Source organism: Ipomoea triloba, chromosome 13, assembly GCF_003576645.1.
Source record: "Ipomoea triloba cultivar NCNSP0323 chromosome 13, ASM357664v1".
NCBI lineage: Eukaryota > Viridiplantae > Streptophyta > Magnoliopsida > Solanales > Convolvulaceae > Ipomoea > Ipomoea triloba.
In genome coordinates, this window is record NC_044928.1 from 19,827,264 (window position 1) to 19,850,633 (window position 23,370).

Genomic DNA, 23,370 nt, shown 5'->3' on the forward strand with positions numbered 1-23,370 from the left:
TTTCAAATCACTTCTATAATAAAAAATAGTTTTCAATTGTTCGGGCTATCGGGCTAACCCATTGAATTTCGGGCTAGCCCTATCGGGCCATCGTACTTATCGATTTCGGGCTCATTGAGCTAATGTTTTTATCGGGCTAGCCCGTTCGGACTATTACCTTGTCAGTTTCGGGTTTTTTCAGGCTAGCCCATCGGGTTTGGACCCGATTGAGATCCTTAATTGATATATTTTGAAGTACTTATTTATAAATAAACATGGGGCATTATCCTATTCGCGCAATGGGCGTGAAAAAAACTAGTAATAATACTTATATATTTCAATTAATTTCCACAAGCGTTGTTCTTGGTGGTAGCATCGACCATTAGAAGTCTAAGAAAAAAACTCAAAGGAATAGTGTTGTCATCAAAATAAGAACAATAGCTTGAACAGCTTCATCACCACCTTGATTTGCCACAATCTGCTTAGAGCCACCATCATTCCTTTCCAAACTACCTACCATCAAGAAGGTTGAACCTAAGTTGCTTTTTACTACCTTTTAATTTTGAATGAACACCCAGCCCAACCACACGATTTCGCCTACTAGACCAAGAGACAAATACAAATCTCAAACCCTCAACAAGGAACACTAATTTACAGTTACAAATCAGTTTCTATAACAAAAAAAAAAAATTAATTATATTTTTATGGAGAGGATATACATTGAATTATGCATCCCAGGCCAATTCCCAAATAACATCTAACATTCTTGTTGATGTTGTTGTAAGTTAATGAGCTTATAATATGCTCCATCCCTGTTCTCTATCAGTGTAGAATGAGTCCCCTGCTCTATTATCTTCCCATCTTGTAACACACATATTTGGTCTGCATTTTTTATGGTAGATAATCTATGTGCCACAACAACAGATGTTCTGCTCTTCATCAGCCTGTCCAGAGCTTGTTGGACTATTCGCTCTGACTCGACGTCAAGTGCACTAGTGGCTTCGTCCAACAGCAAGATTTCGGGGTTCTTTAGGACAGCTCGAGCTATGGCTACTCGCTGCTTCTGCCCGCCAGAGAGCTGCACGCCTCGCTCTCCTACCTTGGTCGAGTAGCCCTCGGGGAGAGCACTAATGAAGCTATGCGCATTCGCCAGCTTTGCCGCTTCTATAACTTCTGCCTCGGTTGCTCCCTCTTTGCCATAGAGGATGTTTTCGTAGATTGTTGTGGCGAAAAGGGCAGGTTCTTGTTGGACAAGCCCAATGTGCTTCCTCAAAGACTTGAGCTTTAGGTTCTTGATATCTTTACCTGTAACGATTTAAACTTTTAGCTGAAACAGAACAGATCTTTCAGTTCTTCCTGAATTTAGCTTGAAAATACTAACCATCAATCATCACTTTCCCGGATATTGGATCATAGAACCTCAAAATGAGAGAGATAACCGAGCTTTTCCCCGAACCACTCTGCCCGACTAGCGCCATGCTCTTGCCAGGGCGCACCCTCATGTTGAAATCTTTGAAAATCGGAGTATCAGGCCGGGAAGGGTAGCTGAACTCCACATCCTTGAGCTCAATTGTGCCTTCCACTTTTGTCAACTCCTCCCCGACATCAGCTAAGATCTCTGTCTTGCGATCGAGTACTTCAAACACGGATGCCACCATTTGGTTTCCTTTTATGAGGTCGGGCGCCATTGCGAGGGTCTCTCCCATGGCCAAAGCCGTTACAATCAGAACCATAAACGCCTTCATCACAGATTGAAAGCTCGAAATCTCCTTTCCCATCAGAACAGAACCATACCTATATAAGAGAAAACATATATATGAGCTTATAAGGTCATTGGTTAGACTAGCTAATTGATTCCTGCAACGTAACATACCATAAAGCAAGAGCATAGGACGAGAAGATGAAAAACTGAGCGACCCCATACAAAATCCCAGCAACCTGACCGCGATAAAATGAAGTCTTTGAAGGCTCAACAAGTTCGCGAGCGTATTGATCAACAACCTTCTCCTCGGAACAGAAAGCCGCAATGGTTCGAATGTTACTCACAGCCTCACCAGCAAACATATTTGCTTTCAGATAGGCTTTGCTCAAGTCCCCACCAAAGCCCTTCATAAAGAGTTTCTGAAACAAAAATAACAGCTCGATCAGTCACATGTTCAATGTTGTTTAAGTTTTTTGTTTTATATTATGACTGCTGAAATTGAAGAAGCAGCGCAGAATAATTAAGATGAAACTAACCTCACTGATGTGGCCAGAGACAATGAGAGGATACATTGCGAGGACTACAAGGGTTAGCCTCCAGTTCAAGATAAAAGCAATGATGAAGGAAGTGACGACAAGGCCTAGGTTTTGTAAAAGAATACTGGAGCGATCAACAACCACAGTTCGCAATAGAGTTGCATCGCTTTCTAAGCGTGAAGCTAGCATAGAACTCGTGTTGTCCATCACATCAAACCATCCTATCTCGTTTTTTAGCATAGCTGCACATACAACAAACACACTAGTCAATATGTATGCATGTGAGACCAGCTGGTTGAAAGGAAAAAAAAAGGGTCCAATGGACCCTGAACTTGAAAAGTTAATTAGACCCTTAAAGAAGTTGTAATTAAAGCCCAAAAACCATTTGGTGACATGTAATTACAAGTCATTAGGGTTCTGCCTAGCCTCTGACCAATTTTGGGCTAAATTTCGTGGTCAAACACCAACGTCAGTCAAACAGTCATCAGTTGCATTTGGAGAAGGCAGACCAACTGGCATGGTTTGCCTTCCTCCGACGAATGTAGAAGGGTGAGTTGGTTTGCCTTCTCCAGCCCCAGTTGGGCTGCCTTCTCCAAATGCAACCGGCAACTCTTTGACGGTTGCTGGTCACCGTGTTTGACCCCGAAATCTCGTCAGAAATTGATCAAAGGGTCACTGGAATTAGTTGTGGGATGGTCAACGGAACCCTAGCGATCTGCAATGACTATTAGTAGTGCCATAATGCTATAACAATATAATTACCGGAAAACATCTTCTGTCGAACACGAAGTGTGAGCCTCTCTCCCATGATTCCAAAGCAACAATGAGCAATGGCATGAACATTGATAGTTATAAAGGCACCACCACAGAAGAGTAAGCAAATCTTCTTCACTTCTCGGCGTGTTGTGTCCCAGTCCATGTAGTAAGACACCAGTGCTTGAGTTACCCCAAGGGCAAATAGTGGCATCTGAGCTCCAGCAATAAACACACATATAGTCCCAATAACTCCATAATACCAGTCTGGACCAATCATAGTATACAATCTTTTTGGAGAAACCACCGGAGTTTGAATTGGTTTATCATCCTCTTCGCTATTATTATCGCCAAATTTACTAGCTGATTTATCAGACCGAAAGCTAGCACCACGACTTCTTGTTGTTGTTCGGGATAATTCACGCGAATATCTTATACTTCCTTCACGAGAATACCTGCCACTGCATGTACATAGAGAATTAAGGGAAAAAATGCACATCTATAAATGTTAGGGATGATAAGGGTAAAATGGTCATTTTATAATTAAGACCAATCAGCTAACCAAAAACTCTATTCTTCTAGGCTTTTCAGATTTTGGCTTATTGCCCCCAATAAGTTAATGCAATAAACCTGATGGAGATTATACCCCGATAATCGTGCCTATACGATGGTCGGTAACGAACCCTCTGCCCGAGTCTCTCCAACCCGAACAGAACCGACATTTTCCCCTTTGGATCCCGACCATCCTATGCATCGAGCTACCCACATTGTCTTAAATGTGGGTTCCCTCAATTGACCTCGGGTACCCGATGCCTTCTGATCGGCACCGACCAGGGATATTAGGGCACGTGTAGAGGCCCCTTTCGGCCCCGGTCGAGGCCAGGACTCCACGTGCCCTTCATGCCGTTAGGCCAGAATTTGTCCCTTCCTTTTAACTATAAATACCGCATTTATTACAGAGAAAGAGGATTTTTGGCTACTTTGAGAAGGTAGAACTACGCGCAGAAACCTCGCACCCACTATCACGCTTCCCGAGCATCCTAAACTAAACCAGTAGACCACAAGCGGACCGAGACACAATTTAACCCGTTATCCTGTACGTATTAGTAGTGAGCTTGTACTTACTACATCAAAACCACTTTACCAAACATTTAAAATAGTCTATCGATCAGTCAAACCATTCAAAATTGAGTTATCAGCTATATTACGAAATAGACAGGGCATAAGCATTATGTTTGCAGGATGTAAATCGATGTGGTACCTGAGAGGTTGTCCCATATTATTATGGCCATGAGATGGAAGGCGGCCCAATGAGGCTGCCTCTTGAAGTTGAACAAGAGATGCATAGGCACCATTTGGTTTTGATATAAGGTCCTCATGGCAGCCAGTTTCTACTATGTTCCCGCTCTGAACAACAGCTATGATATCAGCATTTCTAATGGTGGAGAGACGATGAGCCACAATAATAGTTGTCCGCCCCACCATCACACGATCAAGAGCTTCCTGCACACTCTTCTCGGATTCAGCATCAAGTGCACTTGTGGCTTCGTCTAACAAAAGTATCGAAGGGTTCTTCACTATTGCACGAGATATTGCAATTCTCTGCTTCTGTCCACCAGATAATTGTACCCCTCTCTCACCCACCTGCAAATTAATTGGATATATATATATGATATACAACACAACTTAATTAAAGCTCCATCACATTGCATATTTGTGTAGGCATTTCACATATTTATTCATGCTACTCAACATAATGTGTGGTGAATTCACAATGGCGTGTTCAACAAATTCTTATTAGCTGATTGAATTAGCCGTTAGCAGTTAGCGAATTGGGTTAGTGGGTTTGATCCATTAATATCATTAGCTGTTTGTAGAAATGTGTTTGTTAATTAGTTTGTTAGTTGATAGTATAAAAATTAAACATATGTTCATAGGCTTAGCCAATGAACACTAATCACAGATCTCGTTGCTAATCACCTTCGCGGTACTAGGCAATGAGCTTATGAGCCCTGTTGATGGGTTCAAGCACCCCGTTGCCTAGTATCATGAAGAGACAATGAGAGTAACCAGATTGACAAGCGGGACTGCTGAACCTATTAGTACAGTCCCCTCTTTAAAAAAAAAAAATTATTGGTGGTGTTTTAAAAAATAATTTATTGTCAAATAAAGCTGAAAAAAAATGTTGTTTTGAGGCACGTTTAGAATTTTAGTGTTTTGGAGTGATAAACTGTTACGAAAAACTTATTAACCAAACACAAATATTTACTGTTCGACCATGTCAAACAGTGAATAGTGGTCGAACCAACCAAAATTGGTTGATCAGCTATGTTACCAAACAAGCTAAGGCTAATAATTTCACAGAAGCGCATTCAGGTTCAAATTTGGGAAATTTGAAATGCCTACATACCTGAGTTTCAAACCTGTCAGGGAGGTTGTTGATGAAGGCGATTGCCCCAGAAAGTTTTGTGGCATGTGCAATTTCCTCAGGGGTAGCATCCTGTTTTCCATACAGAATGTTCTCCCTAATGGTTGTGGCAAAAAGGGCAGGTTCTTGATTAACCAATCCAATCTGTTGCCTCAGCCACTTGACCTCAAGTTCCCTGATGTCAATTCCATCCAATAGTATCTGCCCAGAATCAGGCTCATAGAACCGTTCAATCAAAGACACAACAGTGCTCTTCCCTGATCCACTCCCTCCTACTAGGGCTACAATCTTCCCGGGGGGAATATCAAGACACAGCTTCTCAAAGATCAACACATCAGGCCTAGATGGGTAACTAAAACACACATCCTTGAATTGGATATGCCCATCTAATGGATTCAGTTTCCTCCCTCCACTCCTTGAGTTGCTGGTTTTGTTCGATGTGTTTCTCTCAATCATCTCGAAAATGGGATAAGCGGCCGCCTTGGCTCGAATAAAAGCCGAAACATCCGGTGCTGCCTGCCCCAGTGACCTGCAATTACAAGTCAATGCAGATCAAAAGATCAGTTAGTCTAACTCATGGCTTTATAAACCCATATTTTTTATGGATACATACAGGCCAACAATGACAACATTAATTGCAGGTTAATGCAGATGATCAGCTAGTCTAACTCATGGCTTTATAAACCCATATTTTTTAGGGATACATACAGGCCGGCAATGACAACATTAATTGCAAGTTAATGCAGAAGACCAGCTAGTCTAACTTATGGCTTTATAAACGCATATTTTTTATGGATACATACAGGCCAGCAATGACAACATTAATTGCAGGTTAATGCAGAGGATCAGCTAGTCTAACTTATGGCTTTATAAACCCATATTTTTTAGGGATACATACAGGCCGGCAATGACAACATTAAGCATGGTGGTAAAAGAATCCCCTCCATTGGCAATGTTCTTGTGGACAACTATGCTAGTGAACCACACAAGCAAGGACCAAGAAAGGAAAAGGACACAGTGCAAGGTGCCCAGTCCCAGCCCTTTGGCTAGCCCTGCCTTCTTCCCATATTTGTATGTGTTCACTAATGCCTCTGTGTATGACTTCACTGCCTTCTCTTCTCCAGTAAACGCTTGCACTGTTCTCACATTACCAACCACCTGAGGTAGAAGAAATAGCCAGACCTCTCTTCAACATATAATATATAAACATAAATATGCAATCTAACTATCAGTTTAGACTTTTAATTGAAATAGAGCACATGCTTCAATTACATACCTCTTGAGCGATTTCGCCAGCTCTAACATAGGACTTGCGAACTCGGGCAATTAAGCCGGTGGCGACGAAGGCGTAGACCCCGCCGGCGAGAGCTATGAGAGGGACAATGGAGAGGGTGACGAGGCTGATTTGCCACAACCTTATGAAACCTATTGTGAATCCTGCTATGAACCTGCTTATGTAGTGCATGAAATTTCCCACCTGATCCAATACACTCCAATGTATTATTTCTTAAGCTACAACTCCAACATATATATTATTGGAATTCACTGAAATAATACAACATCAATAATTCTACTCTACTAAATAACCTAAATCCATATCTAGTTTTACACAAAAAGAAGAATAATATGGGTGTTTGACAATTAGCTAGCTTGTTAGATGATAGCTGGTTGAGTTAACCGATTTAAATGTAATAATAATAATAATAATAATAATAATAATAATAATAATAATACACTACATAAACAAAATCAATAAAAAAAGACAAAGGAGAAAGAGGAGTTCAACGCCCCTCTTGCTATGAAAGAGTTGCCCATCCAATTCCCACACCGGATGGGCAACAAAAAGCGGCCTAGACTCCTTAAAATGTTGCAAATTAAATTCTTTTTTAAGAGGGGCAATTTTGGGACGTTTAGGATTCCAGTGTCATCCCTAGAGCAAAATGCTACTCCAAAACGCTGTGTTATCAAATAATTTAAATGGCATTTTGCTCCGTCAAAATGTCAAAAATGATTGATCAGTCATTTACCAAACACTTCTTTTAGTTGATGTTATATTTTAGGTTGTGCTGCAAAATTTATTTAAATATCCTCAATATAAATAAATAAATAAAAATAATATATGCACATATAACTGTACACTATTTTACATATGTATAAATATATTATTGTTATTATTATTATTTTATTTATTAGTATATATAAGGGGTAGTTGGTAAGGGTAAAATTGAAATATTAAAACGTAATGTAATAATATAATACGGAGTACTTAATAAGATGAAGGTAATATAATTATTTCGAACGTTACACAAAAAATCTGGAGATTGAGGTAATCACATAACTTGTGATTTTCTACCTTTTTATGTCATATGCCTTTTGCTGCTAATAAGAATGCTTTTGTAAAATAATGTTAAACCAATAAGCAACTAATGAATTGAAGAATGTTCAACTGTTGGCATGCAATAAGTATGAGAGAAAATAATGTATATCTATTTCATTCCCCAAATTCAAGGCAAGAATGTCAGGATTTTAAAATATTCAAATTTCAATCTGCAAAGCTGCAATGCAATCAATTCTCCAATGCAGAAAAAGAAATTGCAATACATGTCCATGACTCTATGTCTCTATAGAGTATAGACCAACTGACCTACATATATCATTGGCATGTCACCAAAGCTGTGTGTGAGAGATAGCGCAAAAATACGGCCAGATGTCGGTACGATCGCATCATTAGGTATGTAAAAGTGCACTATAAAGAAATACACTAATGCACCAAAAGCGCATCATTAGGTACGCATAAACGCATCATTCAGTGTTCGGAAACACATCATTAGATGTGATGAGGTATAGTGCATTTTTTTAGTGTTTGAGGTATTTTGTGATGCATTGTGCATTTTATAGTTGTGCATTTCCTAACACAATTAGTGTGTGCGCATTTATGTAATAGTTCACAAATTCTTATAATGATTCTCATTTGAATGTAAGCTTATATATATAGTAAAATTGTAGTAATGATCAATGGACCACCATGTCCATGTTTGTATTATAATTTCTTCCATTTATTTATGTTTAAAAAAGTACACTTTTGACTGATTTGTGCGTGTGTATCATGTTTCAGTTAGTCGCTAAGATTATAAATTATTTAACAAGTAAATTAAAAGATGAAATTTGTAAAAGTTAAAAAAAAAAAAAAGAATTATACTTATAACTCAAAAAGACCAAACCTTATGGGCATCAAATTGCGTGTGCATTTATTAATTCATTCTTGGGTATCAGCTCTCACAGGCCACAGCCAGTTAACTGATCCAGCTACCCAACAATAAAGATAATTGGTTCACCATTAATGCTGCATTTACTATATATTTCGATCTCTATCCTTCAATGGAAAAAGAAAATCAACTAAAATAATTCCAGGCATAATCTGACCAAATTGATCAGGTTGTTAATTTAGTAACACAAAGTTCTATGTTTAACTTTCGGTAGGAGTAATCTATTGATTTTCTTGATTTCAATCGGTCAACTGTGAACAACGTAGATTGGTTTATCTCATTGTGGTTCTTTATTGAGTAGGATCACGAGGTGGGTTAAGCGTTTATCTAGTATACAACTCCGGATGGTGGCTACGAATTTCTCTCGTCATCCAAAATTGTGAGCTATCCTATGTGCTATGGCTCTTTTTTTGTGCAAAAAAAAAAAAAACAATTTGTTTAAACTAAGCTTAATTCATGATGTTAATATACTTGATGCATATATATAGGAGGAAAAAATGTACCTTCTCAGAGATGGCATCTTGAACTACAATAATGTCACTAGTAATTGCAGAAATGACTTCTCCAGTGGAAGCTTCAGTATCAAAAAGACTAATGTCTTGATTCAACATAGACCTCAAATATGCCATTCTCATCTTCGCCGCTTGCCTCTCTCCGGTGTGCATCCAACATGCCACCTCTATTATATATTTTCAAATCGCAATTACTATATATTCTTTTTTTTTTAATTACTATTATATCTATATATAAGGCAAACAAAAATAAATTAAAAAAAAGGAAAAGAAAAAATTTTAATTCATACCTGTCCATGATGAAAAGAGTATGACTATACTTAAGTAAACAAAATCCAAGGAGTACTGCAATGAGAAACAAAATGAAAATTTTAAATACAAACAAAACAATCAATTAAAACTCTGAAACTAGTAATTCAACGAGTTAAGTAAGATGAGTAAAATAAGATTAAAAAGTTAATACAAAAAATTATTGGGCTTAATGAGAAATTAGTAGTGAATATATGTAGTATAATAGACACTTTTGTTATCATTTCAAATAAATAATCACATAATCGAACTCCAGTGGTGGGGACATTGATTCTTCTTTGAGCTGAAAAAGATTGAGAAAGTACAGAACAAATACTATATATTCTAAAGAATCCTGAGCTTAGGTATAGTAAATATACGAGTTAATACCTAATTTAGTTCTCGACTATACTGGTTTTTCTCGATTTAGTTTTAAACGATTTTTTTATTTTTTTTGCTTAATTAGGTCCTCAACTTTGTTGATTTATCCAATTAAGTTCTCGAATTCGTTGTTATAATCAAAGACTAAATTGAGAAAAATCAGTATACTCAAATTTAAATTGAGTAAAACTACTATAGTCGAACGATAACTTGGATAAAACTATTATAGTTGAAGACTAAATTGAGTATTAATGGGGTGAAATTATCAAGTTATTTTAACATAGGACTCAATTGACAAAGACCATCAAAGTGGATGACTTTATTTTTGAGAAATCGTACGTTTAAGACTAAACCGAGAAAAACACTATAATCGAACGAGCACTAAATTGGGTATTAAGTAGTAAATATAATATATACCTTGGCAACTTTATGGGAAGCTTCCGCCGGGAAAAGAAAAGCCTCCCCAATCACATCTATAATTTTGCCGAAGAAAATAAAGAAGACAGGGACAGAAGCCCCATGCACACAGGCTCCAACAAATCCCACAAACATCAGAACATAGTCCACACCATCCGCGAACGAGAACAGTTTCATTAATGACACTTTCTTAACCGCTTTTCTCCTCTCATTTTCCTCCTCCTCCTCCCCCGCCGGCGGTTTCTCGCCGCCGGGAAACGCTCTCCGGTTATCCATTTCGAACTACCCAAAAAGATTACAGATATGATGGGCTTACAAGATAACCATAAAGAAGATAAATATAATGGTTAAGTAGATGATATGATGATAGTTGTGGTAAGGCGTGAGGTAAGGCTTGTTGACTAAAGACGACAAGTGAGATGGTTGAAGAGTGGCGGTTGTTAGTCGCCGTACAAATTAATATAATATAATGGATTAATGGGACTTCAATTCGCCGGAGAAGAGAGTATATAATCTAGTCGTGGGTGTTTTTTGTGTTTGGTATAATTTGGTCGATCACAGTTTGGTTGTGGGTTGTGAAGTGCTTTGTTGCTGCTATTAATATACATGTGAAATGATGTGATCGAGGAAGATAGGACGGACGGACTGTTTCTTTGGGCGCGTTAATTGCAACAGGACAGGAGCCCCGACCACCTCATATATAATTTCTTCATTTTTTCCCCTCACATTCTATTTTATTTGTTTCATTGCTATTATATTATTATATTATAATATTACTGTCAAGCACCGTACCTTGCGTTCATATGACATGTTTGTGGTTCTCTTTGAAAAAAAAAAAGTTACAGGATCCAACTCTCTCTTTGAGGATAGAGAAAGTACATAACAAATACTACATTCTAATATAGTCAATAATACTCAAAAATATAATATAATATTTCTTACTTTATATTTAATTAAATAGAATACTCGTTATTTTTAATGATTACATTTGATGTTGTGTATGAGCGTATGGTTGCGAGTTTTCCTCGTCATAATATATATATATATATATATATATTTTAACCCTACTTTATTCCCTACAAAATATGTGTTATTTTTATGCTATATAAAGTATTATATATAAAGCTTAAAGTATTAATTATATATGCAATTATGCTATGTTATTAATTATTATATTTCCTACCAGCGGTCTATTGTAGTTTTATTATAAAGTACTACTACGTTTATGTTGTAAAGTATTGTATATAAGGCTTAAACTAATAATTAGTTAATTACTGACTTACTGCATATTATCTATTAGAGTTTTGTTATAAAGTACGGAGTACTACATTTATGTTATAAAGTATTATAATGAGGCCTAAAATATTTGTGATATTTTGATATGCAATTCTGTTATGTTATTAATTTATATTTCTTGCAAATTGTTTGTAACAATTTTGCTATAAAATATTACATTTATGTTATAAAATATTATATATACGACTTAAAATATTGATTATATCTGCAATTCTATTATGACTCATTTTTATTAGATTTGATTCATTTCACAGATTGAGACTTGTTAGACGGTCTCACAGGAGACCAACTTATACATGAAATGGCATCTTCTGTGAATTTTTTCATAATCAATACAAATTAAAGTACAAATATAGTGTTATTATTAGTTATAATAATATTTTTAATTCGTTGATTATATTGCAATTGATGTTATATATATATAGTGTCAATTATTTAGGATATTAATAATAAAATTGATTTGATCAATGTACTAAACTTACGATACACGTATGTTGATGTGGAAACCGACTCTCAATTAGTTTATTTTGCTTTATGTCAGAACTCTTTTAATTCTGCTTTTGGTTTTATTATTTCTGATGTTAAAGAAGTTGCATCCATGATAAATGATGTACGCTTCTGTTTTGCTAAGCGATCTGAGAATCGCGCCGCCCATACTGTTGCTAGGGAGGCCGTTTCTGTGTCAGGTTACGGGGGTGGTTTGATGCCCCTCCTCCTTTCTTTGTTGATTGTCTTTCTGATGATTTAATGCAAAAAAAAACTTACTAGACACGTACGTCTTTTCTTCATCTCATTCCGATATGATAGTCGATGAATTTTGATTAAAATGCTGATATTATTAAATTTAATTCCTTAAAATAAAAAACAAAAACAGGATTTGATACTGTGGATAAAGATTGAGTGGTGACATATGGAATATTAATATAACAACTACCTAACAGTCAACCAACAAGATTATGAGGTCAGAATCATAATGTTAGGCACTATTTTTCAAATACTAATAATACTAACGTAACGTCATGCATATAAACTAATTTAAAATTCCCCTCTATAGAAAGGATTTATAAGTTTATTGCAGCAATCAAATTAAAATAGCATTTTGGGAGCCTCTTAAGAGAAGTCGGGAGTTTGAACCTCCTCTCATATGAAAAAATCAATCTGGTCAGCACTTTGCCACTTTAATTGGGTCGATTCAGTGTGAATGAGAATTAGTCTGAGTATAATATGGGCTTAAAGGTGTTTCCTGCAGTTAGGGCTGCTTAGGACACCTCGTGGTCTAACAAAAAAAACATTCTGGGAAATATGAGGACATAAAAAAACTTGTGTTACACATGCAACACCAACCACGGAGAGTGTATTTCTCAAGTAGAATACGCTCGGATTGTTGGTAGTTTAATGTATTTAATGAGCTGTACTGGGCCAGATATTGCCTTTGCGGTTAGTAAACTCAGTAGATATACGAGTAACCCTGGTGATATGCACTGGAAGGCAATTGTGAGGGTTATGAGATACTTAAGGGATACTCGTAACTATGGACTGCACTATACTGGATATCCTGCTGTACTTGAAGGGTATAGCGACGCTAATTTGATATCTTATATTAAAAACTCTAAGTCCACGAGTGGTTACGTGTTTACACTAGCCGGTGCAGCTGTTGCATGGAAATCCTCTAAGCAAACCGTGATAGCTAGATCTACGATGGAATCTGAGCTGATAGCCTTGAACAAATGTTGTGAAGAGACTGAATGGCTACGCCATTTTCTAGAGGATATTCCTGATTGGGAAAGACCTGTACCTCCAATCTGTGTGCATTGCGATAGTCAAGCCACACTTGGAAAGAGTACGAAGTCATATGTATAATGGTAAGTCTAGACATATATGTCGTAGACATAATACCATTAGACAACTTCTCTCAACTAGTGTTGTCTCGATTGACTACGTAAAGTCAAAAGATAACATATCGGATCCGTTAACCAAAGGGTTAAGTAGAGAGTTGACCGAGAAGTTAACACGAGGAATGGGTCTAAAGCCTTTGGTATAAGTTCTATAGTGGATACCCAACCTAGCTGGCACCTAGGTTCAATGGGACAACTAAATTATGGAACGTAGCGTGTCACTGTGGGGGTCTCGGACTTCCTACCACTCCTCGTTAGAATAGTGGCTCCCGCACGAGGTTAGCACATATATTGATGCTTTAATGATTCGAATGTTGGTTGACATGTGAGAGTATGCGGGATACTTAGAAAAGAATCACCTATGTGAGAGAGAAGTGAGGGTCGCTTCAAAAGAGAATTGAACTGGGCTCAATTCTTTAGAAACTCTTGCTGAACCAGGAACGGTAACCTACGACCAAAATGGGCACACACATTAGAACAGAACAAGGTTGGGAGGTTCCTGTGTGAGATATGTCATCGTCTACACAAACGGCAGTCGGTTCAAAGATATCGCGTTCTGCCGTACAACCAGTTGTGTAAATATATCTTCACGAGGGAAGGTTCCAAGGGTAACACCTACCTATCCTATGCAGGGATCGACCGTTGGATACAGTTATTTCTTATTCCAAAACAACCCTGAAAATCAATTTTCATTCATGTGGGGGATTGTTAGAAAAATAGCATAAAATGGCAATTTCAGTGGCTATTTTGTGGTACAAATATATGTGGGGTCCACTTTCGATTTGGGTCAGGTCAAAGTGGATTCGAGTTCTTCGTATTTAGGCGAAGAGATTGATATATAGTACGCACAAAACGGATAATGGATGAATGAGAAATTGGTTCTCAAAATTTGACCCATTTGAGTTGGAAAAATGGTGAGAAAAGCTTTAGAGTAAGGCTTTGTTCCACATTGGTTTCAGAACGACATCCGTGCCCGCAGGGAGCCGGCGCACACGAGTCAAGCCTTTTCAGTGAGAAAAGCTTTAGAGTAAGGCTTTGTCGCACATTGGTTTGGGAAGTGGGTTTGCACCATTATTTATACAATAGTCTTTCTTAAGCTTAGTGAATTATATAGCATAAAGACTCTCTCTTGCACGTAGGGGGGTGCAAATCAAATCCCAAAATGAGTCTGAAAAGGCTTGACTCGAAGGAACAAAACGGTCACCCGTTACACAAAGACGACACATTGATGGGATGATAATTACTCCAACGGCTATCCATTATTACGACCCAGCACTCAATGTATGCTCACCATTACTAGCACTCAATGTATGCTCGCCAGGACTGAGAGTCCGGTGAGTAAGAGTCATTGCAACCATAGTATAAGTAGTGGTAAAGGATGGGAGAGCACTCAATGTATGCTCGCCAGGACTGAGAGTCCGGTGAGTAAGAGTCGTTGCAGCCATAGTATAAGTAGCAGACTTGTGGTAGAGGATGGGGGACACTTGGTTTATGATACACAACACTACTATATTGTACTCAAATCACTCACTCTCACTAAGTACACAGATCTACATTGTGGTACCAGAACCATTGTTACTCACTTATCTACTGTACTTACCTATTACACTCAAATAATACTATATTTCACTTCTATCAAATATACCCGGTAACAATACTTACCGTCATTGGTGCTCTCGTTGAGAGCTGAGGCCAAATCTCAAGCACAGCTCTACATATTACAAAAGAAGGCCGTCGCGGTGCCTTTCATGGCAGGGCGTCCGCCTCCTCCTGCCCCAGCGGCGCTTCCTCATCCACGGCGTCACCTCCTCCTCTTCTAGTGGCGTCGCCTCTTCATCCACGACGTCGCCTCCTCCCTCTCCAGCGGCGCCTCCTCATCCACAGTGTTGCCTCCTCCAGCGATGCCTCCTCATCAAATGGCGTCACCTCCTCAAGTGGCGTCGCCTCCTCAAGCGGCGTCCGCCTCCTCAAGTGGTGTCCAAAATTTTTAATGTACCTAGTGGTCACGGTCTGCCGTGACTAATTCCGTACAAATAAAATAAATAAATAAATAACTCTATTCTCTTAGGGCCGGCACAAGATCCGATCTCGCTAGCTACCTGACGGGAGGGTGTTTTCAAAGTAAAGCTTAAGGCTTCTTTACGAAAATACCACACTCTATTCCCTTAGGCATGGCACGAGATTCGATCTCGCTAGCTACCTGACAGGAGTGTGTTTTTCTAGGTCAAGACGAAGGCTTGGTTTCGAAAACACCAGAATCTAGTCCCTTAGGACCGGCACGGGATTCGATCTCGCTAGCTACCTGACGGGAGAGCGGACCTTCGACTAGGCCTACGGGCGGTTGAAGTGAGCTCGCACGCAAAACGCCAAAAGAAAAAAAAAATTTAAAAATAAAAAATTAAATGCCGAGGCCATGACCTCGGCCAATTTGGGTCGAGGTCATCACCTTGGCCACAATTATCTTACCGTTCGAAAAAAAAAACGAAAAACAAATTCATCTCTCTTCTGCACTATTGTTACTCCCTAGTTGACTCTGCTACGCTCGTAAACTGGGGAGTAGGGAGGGCTGGTGACAGGATAATTGGGCATGCAGCACCCGACCTGAATCATTAGCATTGACCCGAAGGCAACAAACGGTCACCCGTTACACAAAGACGTCACATTGATGGATGATAATTACTCTAACAGTTCTCCATTATTACGACCCAACACTCAATGTATGCTCGCCAGAACTGAGAGTCCGTTACACTCACCAGAGGAAGAGTCGTTGCAACCATAGTATAAGTACCAGACTTGTGGTAGAGGATGGTGGGCACTTGGTTTATGATACACAACACTACTATATTGTACTCAAATCACTCACTCTCAATAAGTACACAGATCTACATTATGGTACCAGAACCATTGTTACTCACTAGTCTACTGTACTTACCCATTACATTCAAATAATACTATATTTCGTTCACTTCTATCAAATTTACCCGGTAACAATACATACCGTCAGGTAGTTATAATGTTTTATGCTGTGAAATTCTTTTTGAGCATTTTCGCTTTGGTATTGCGCGTTCTCAACTTCAAAAAAAGTTCTTTATCAACTTCTCTAAATTTTCGTTTTATTTTCGTTTTCTCTTTGTTCAAGTGCTTGAAAATAAAGCTCTTAGGAAAGCTTTGAATTAACCGTTTTATTTTTTAATTTTTGAATATTTTGTGAAATCTTCATGCAAATATTTCTGTGGTTTTCCAGATATATGACACTGGCGTGATCGAGCCTGAATGATTGGACATTAAAGCAAGTCTTAGTTGGGTAGTTTTATTGTATTTTATTTTATTATATAAATACTTTTTTTTTTAAAGACTAACCTGATTTTTTCATAGAAGCGGTAAAGATTCGAACTCCCGACTTCTCTCAAGGAATGAGAATACATAGTCACTCACGCCAATCAAGTTACCTTTAAATTTGTTATTCAATGGGAAAAAATAAAGTGAGATTTAAATTACATTGTTTGGTAGACATGAATATAATATAATGATTAAGAATTGAAAGAGAAGAAGTAAATAACAACTAATTAAAATGTCCTTGTATAATAATAATATAATAATAAAGAGAGTAAGATAGGTATTTATCATGGAATTACAATTCCACAAAATGTAATGTGAAATTGCAATTTCCTCTGACCGAATCATAGAATTGTAACCTTATGAAATTTGGTAGGAATGAAATTACAATTTCATCCTACCAAACACCCCATTTAATTTCATTGAAAACCTCCCTTTGAATGACAACACTATTTAGCAGACATAAATTTAATAGTAATGTAATATGTCCTCATTACTGTGTATTCAAAACCAACACAATAGACTAAGGACACGAGCCTAATAATTAGGTACAGCATTGGACTAGAATGCTACAAATCTATCAACGTTACCATGCGTGTCGCAATCTTCCAATAATCCCTATCCAATTAATTCAGTGATGACCTTTTAGAGTTATGTATTAATTAACGTATAAAAGAATTGCATTTTGAATTTTCGATTGTTTTCAAATTATAAAATTAATTTTTTAATTTTTACAAAATTTGTAATTTCAATTAATTGATTGATTAAGATGTCAAGTTATGTTTTTGTCTAGGATGGTAAAATAACATATTTGAAACTTTTAATCTATTATCTATTTTCTCAAAATACCTTAGATACAAATGGAGTTTAACGTTTAATATGGACATATTACTAAATTTAAATTTGTTTAATAATTAAAAGAATAATTTTTTGATATATATATATATATATAAGGAAAAAGGTTAAATAAGCCGCTAAACAATACTTGAAAAGTCAATTATGCTCCTAAATATTTAAAAAGTGCAATTAGATCCTTTAACATGTTAAATTGGGGCAAAGAAGCTCAAAAACCGGCAAATGACTTGTAATAGTAGGTCATTTAATGTTCAGGGCTCTGACGGAAGGCGACCAAATGGTCGCCTTAAATGGAGAAGGCAAACAATTTCGCCTTCTCCATTGAAGGCGACCAGATCTGGTCGCTTTCCATGGTGTAAGGCGACGAGTTTGGTCGCCTTCCGCTGGAGTCTAGTGACCAGCGATGGTGCGATAGTTCTACCGTCGTCGGTCGTCGGATTTTCCGTTGAACATTGCAGGTCATTTAGCGGTTTTTGGACTTCTTTGCCACAATTTTACATGTTAAAAGGCCTAATTTCACTTTTTAAATGTTTAGAGGACCTAATTGACTTTTCAGACATTGTTTAGAGGCTTATTTGACCTATTTCCCATATACATATATAAATGAGTTCCCGTGTGGTTGCTTAGGTGCGCGATTTTCTTTCTTAAGGTGCGTGGTTTTCCTTCTTAAGGTGCGTTATTTTCCTTTTAAGATGCATGATTTGTATGCTTAAGGTGCGTGAGTTGTTGAAACTTAAGTGTGTCATTTTAAAACCTTAGGTGCGTGGTTTTTGTTCTTAAGGTGTGTGGTTTGTGTACTTAAGGTGCGTGATTTGTGTACTTAAGGTGCGTCAGCCTAAAGCTTTAACTGTGCGTGGTTTGTGTTCTTAAATCTTAAGGTGCTGTGTTTATGTGCTTAAGGTGCGTGATTTGTGTACTTAAGGTGCGCCATTTTAATGCTTAAGGTGTGCAAACACATAATCGCACGGGAACTCTTCCCCGAACCTGAACCCTTCCCTATATATATATATATATATATATATATATATAGAGAGAGAGAGAGGGAGTGAGAGAGAGAGAGAGAGAGAGTTGTGTTCATATGAGAATCACTCCCCAGGTGAGAATGTGTGATCTATTATTGTGTGTTTATTTTTGTATTTGGGTGGCTTAAATTTAATTTCCTAAGATAAATAGGATTGATTTTTTTTTTCTTTTTTTTTTTTTTTAAAGTGGGGTAGTAGTGCCTTTATCTTTATCTTTTTTTTTTTTTAAACTGATGCAGATGTGACCAGATTTGTTTCTATTTTCTTGGAACGTATCATCACTGTTGTGCATCGAGGCGCTAGGTTTAGTGCATTGTAGTAATATGAGTTGTGCATTGGTTAGGTATTAGTGCATTGTTGTTTTAGTTGTAGTGCATTCTGGTGTTAGTTTTGGACATGTGGTGCATTATTCTATCGTTACAATTTTCTTTTTTATCGTGGGGTTTTGTTTATTGACTTCTGGGCTTTGGGGTTAATATTAGTAATTAAAAGTAATTATTTGTTTCCATCAATATTGTTAGAGAAAAAACAAGTTTGAAAATCATAGTGTGGAAGGAATATTTTCCTTGTTTGACGAGTTGATTATTGCTTGGAACTTCGAAAGACTAATTTACTTTTTGTCAAATATTCTTTAATATTTTATTTTCTTAATTTCCTTAATCTAAGCAGATTTGTTAATTTAATCTCGACCTTACATCCTTTGTTTTTAATGGTTCATATTAGACGACACATTCTCTGCGGAATAATTCTCATGTGTACTAGACCATATATATATATAGGGAATGGTTTAGGTGTGGTTAATAATTGTCGTGCGGTTGTGCAGTCACCAATGTTATTTTAAAAAAATTCTAAATTGAGTGCACCTTAACCTTCTAATCTACGCACTTAAGTTGGATTATATAAATATGACTTTGTAGATAAAATCTTATAAAGAATATTGATTGTGTTTTGGAACTACAAAAAGAAAAAAAAAAAAAGCGTGTCATAAAATTTCAGACTCACGCACCTTAAGAAGGAAAACAACGCACTTTAAAAGGGAACCAATGCACCTTAGAAGGGGAACAACGCACCTTAAGAATGTAAACCACACACTGAAAACCTTAGGCCAACGTACCTTAAGTTTTAACAATTGACGCACCTTAAGCACACAAACCACGTATCATAAGAAGGAAAACCACGCACCTCAAGAAGAAAAACACGCACCATAAGGTTTAACAACTACGCCAAAAACCACGCACCTTAAGTAAAACAATCACGCACCTTAAAGCACAAAAATCACGCACCTTAAGTTTAAGAACTAATCACCTTATGCACACAATCCACGCACCTTAAGCACAAAACCCCAGGCATCTTAAGTACAACAACCACGTACCTTAAGCACAAAAGTACGCACCTTAAGAAGGAAACGCACCTTAAATTTTGATCTAAATGCAAAAATTATCAAATTGCCATTGCATTTTTTTTAAAAAAAAGTTCGATAATCCTGAACGTTGATTTAAGCAAAATCAATGGCTCATATTTAATCACATAATCGCATAGTAGACACCCAACCGCATGGAACTGAAATTGACTGATAAGAAAAAAAAGGAAAAAAATTAAAAATATCAATGTCGCCGTGCAAGGGAATTAACGCGAATTCACATGCAAGGAGTTAAGACGCACCGACACCATCCCTATCAGACTTCAAAGTTTGTTAAAAATACAAAAAGTTAAATTAAAAATTATTAATTTTTTTTTTGGAAACCTTAAAAATTGTTAAATAAATACAAATAAGGGAAGAAAGAAAAGTTAATTTAATTATAAGTGATATAAAAAAAAGTATATTATTTATTATTATACTTGTTGGGCTTTGGTTAAAAATTTCTTTTACTATAGGTGATTGTGTTGAGATTAGGGAGAGTTATAATGAATTTTTCTATTTTAGTTTTATAAAATTGGTGCATATTTTAGGCTGACAGTAACCAACTTCGCCTCAAGTACAGTTGTAGTGGTGATCTTTTTACCTGTTGGTAAGGTTTCAAATTTGGAAAAAATATTAAATAAATTGTTGAATTAATATCAATGGTACAATTAATCTCGTAATAAAACTTTAATTATACTTTTAAACTTGTAAAAAGTGTAATTAGCATTTACAGTAAGTTACCTAACTACACATGTCGTGTGACTTTTTTATGCAATTTAATTTGATATTTATGCAAATATTCATGTTTGCCGATAGGAATGAATACGATTGCGTTTTGGTTTGTTCCAAGCAAATTTAGGTGGAAGGACCACGCCGGTGGTAAGTAACTATCCTTTTTCGTTTGGTTCGGTGAAAAATATTTGAATGAAAATGAAATTGAAATTTTACGAAAATAAATTTAAAAATAAGTTCAATGAAAATGGATTTCATTGTTTGATTGGTGGAAAAAAAATACTGGTATTATGAATTCTATTGTTTGATTGGGTTTGGAATTGTAAGGACTAAGGACTGATGAGTATAAAGACAATTATACCCCTTCACAATAATAACTAACAACAATAATAATAATGGTAATTAAGAAAATTAAAGTTGGTGAGGACATAATTGTCCTACTTGTTTTCAATGGAAAATAAAATACCAAGAGGGCCATGAAAAATATTTTCTCATTCTTGAGAAAAATATTTTACATGAACCAAACAAAGGAATGATCAGTTTTCTTCAAATTTAAGGAAAACACTTTTCAGCGAGCCAAACATGGCCAAGTTTTATAATATTTTTTTTTTCAATTTTTTAAAATTTTTAAATCTAAAAATCAGATTGTTATTATTATTGCATCACATATATTAGGTTTGACAGAGTAATTTGGCCAGCAGCATTCGACACGGAACCACATTCAGGACCCAAACGCAGGCAAGAACTAGCCGTTCAACACTGTTCAGCACTTCACTCCTCAGCTCCTCAGTATTAATGCTCAATGGATCCTCAGCTCCTTAGCATTAATGCCCAACGGCTCCTCAACACTCCAACGACACTCTAACGGCGCTCAGCATTGATGCTCCATTTTCTGTGCATTGAAGATGGAACGTTGCGTTCAGGAATATAAAGGACGCTCACAACACTTGCAAAGGGGGGACATTTTGCTAGACCAACACTCACAATTGTACTGAACACACTACGTTACTCTATTGACTACTCATTGTACTATCATAATACTCAAATAAAATACCCGGTAACCATTATTACTGTCATTGGTGCTTTCATTGAGAGGCGAGATCAGATCTCAGGCAAACTTCACAAATCACAACACACCCAGCTCATCTCATCACTGTCGATGGTGCAATCCGGATCTAGCCCTACTCTCATGGTTCTCATCGAGTGAACAATGGTCATCCTAGATCCAGCAGTTCTCATAGTTCTTATCGAGTGAACAATGGTCATCCCGGATCCAGCAGCTCTCATGGTTCTCATCGAGTGAACAATGGTCATCCTGGATCCAGCAGCTCTCGTGGTTCTCATCGAGTGAACAATGGTCACCCCTCGGGTGATCTTCGTGGGCAGCTCAATGGTCACCCCTCGGGTTATCTTCGTAAACAGCTCAACAGTAACCGCGTGGGAGAGCGTCACCACCTCGAGCAGCGTCACCTCCTCGAGCGGCGTCACCACCTCGAGCAGAGTCACCTCCTCGAGCAGCGTCACCACCTCGAGCAGCGTCACTTCCTCGAGCAGCGTCACCACCTCGAGCAGCGTCACCTCTTCAAGTGGCGTCACCTCCACGAGCAGCCTCACCACCTCGAGCAGCCTCACCTCCTCGAGCGGCGTCACCACCTCGAGCAGAGTCACCTCCTCGAGCAGCGTTACCACCTCGAGCAGCGTCACTTCCTCGAGCAGCTTCACCACCTCGAGCAGCGTCACCTCCTCGAGCAGCACTACGTCACCTCCTCGAGCAGCGCCGCCTCCTAAAGTGCGTCGTATCCTCCTCAAGTGCGTTTGCTTCCTCCTCAAGTGCGTTTGCTTCCTCCACTTGTGCATCCGCCTCCTGCACTTGTGCATTCGCATCCTCCACTGGTGCATCTGTCTCCTCAAGTGCGTCTGTCGCTTCCACTGGTGCATCCACCTCCTTCACTTGTGCGTTCACCTCCATAAGCAAAAGGACCCAGTAGTTGGTCATGGTCTGCCCTAATCAATTTTGTTAAAAAACCAAAAAATAATAAAAAATCTAAGCTCTATTCCCTTAGGGCCGGCACGAGATTCGATCTCGTTAGCTACCTGACAGGAGAGTGTTTTTCTAAGCCCAGCAAAAGGTTTGGATTAAAAAAACACCACACTCTAATCCCTTAGGGCTGGCACGAGATCCGATCTCGCTAGCTACCTGACGGGAGAGTGTTTTTCTAAGCCCAGCCAAAGGCTTGGATTCAAAAAACACAACACTCTAATCCCTTAAGGCCAGCACGAGATCCGATCTCGCTAACTACCTGACGGGAGAGCGGACCTTCGACTGGTCGAGGTGAGCTCGCACGCAAAAACGCCAAAAAAAAATTGGAGCTGGGTTGAGGCTTGGCCGAGGCCGACCTCGACCTCCCTTAGCCGAGTTCAACCTCGGCCACTCTTGGCCGAGGCCCGACCTCGGCCACGCTTGGCAAAAAAAAAAAAAAATACAAACAAAAACAATTTTTACGCTGGTCATTACTCCCAAACCACCTCAACCACTCTCGTTTGCTAGGGAGTGGGGAGACTGGTGACAG

General features: G+C 38.0%; 2 protein-coding genes across 2 annotated transcripts; one reads left to right on the forward strand and one right to left on the reverse strand.

The window, feature by feature from the left end:
- Positions 1–295: 295 nt before the first annotated feature.
- On the reverse strand, positions 296–10,904 carry LOC116002090 (ABC transporter B family member 10-like). Its single transcript, XM_031242106.1, has 12 exons — positions 10,263–10,904; positions 9,467–9,521; positions 9,168–9,343; positions 6,675–6,875; positions 6,297–6,556; positions 5,381–5,927; positions 4,232–4,614; positions 2,980–3,431; positions 2,218–2,459; positions 1,853–2,100; positions 1,361–1,773; positions 296–1,284 (listed from the first exon to the last, which is right to left on the reverse strand). The coding sequence occupies exons 1-12, from the start codon at positions 10,536–10,538 to the stop codon at positions 737–739; spliced, it is 3,801 nt and encodes a 1,266-aa protein (XP_031097966.1). The 5' UTR covers positions 10,539–10,904; the 3' UTR covers positions 296–736.
- A 2,049-nt stretch (positions 10,905–12,953) lies between these two features.
- LOC116001326 (secreted RxLR effector protein 161-like) lies at positions 12,954–13,418 on the forward strand. Its single transcript, XM_031241211.1, has one exon. The coding sequence runs from the start codon at positions 12,954–12,956 to the stop codon at positions 13,416–13,418; it is 465 nt and encodes a 154-aa protein (XP_031097071.1).
- Positions 13,419–23,370: the final 9,952 nt, after the last annotated feature.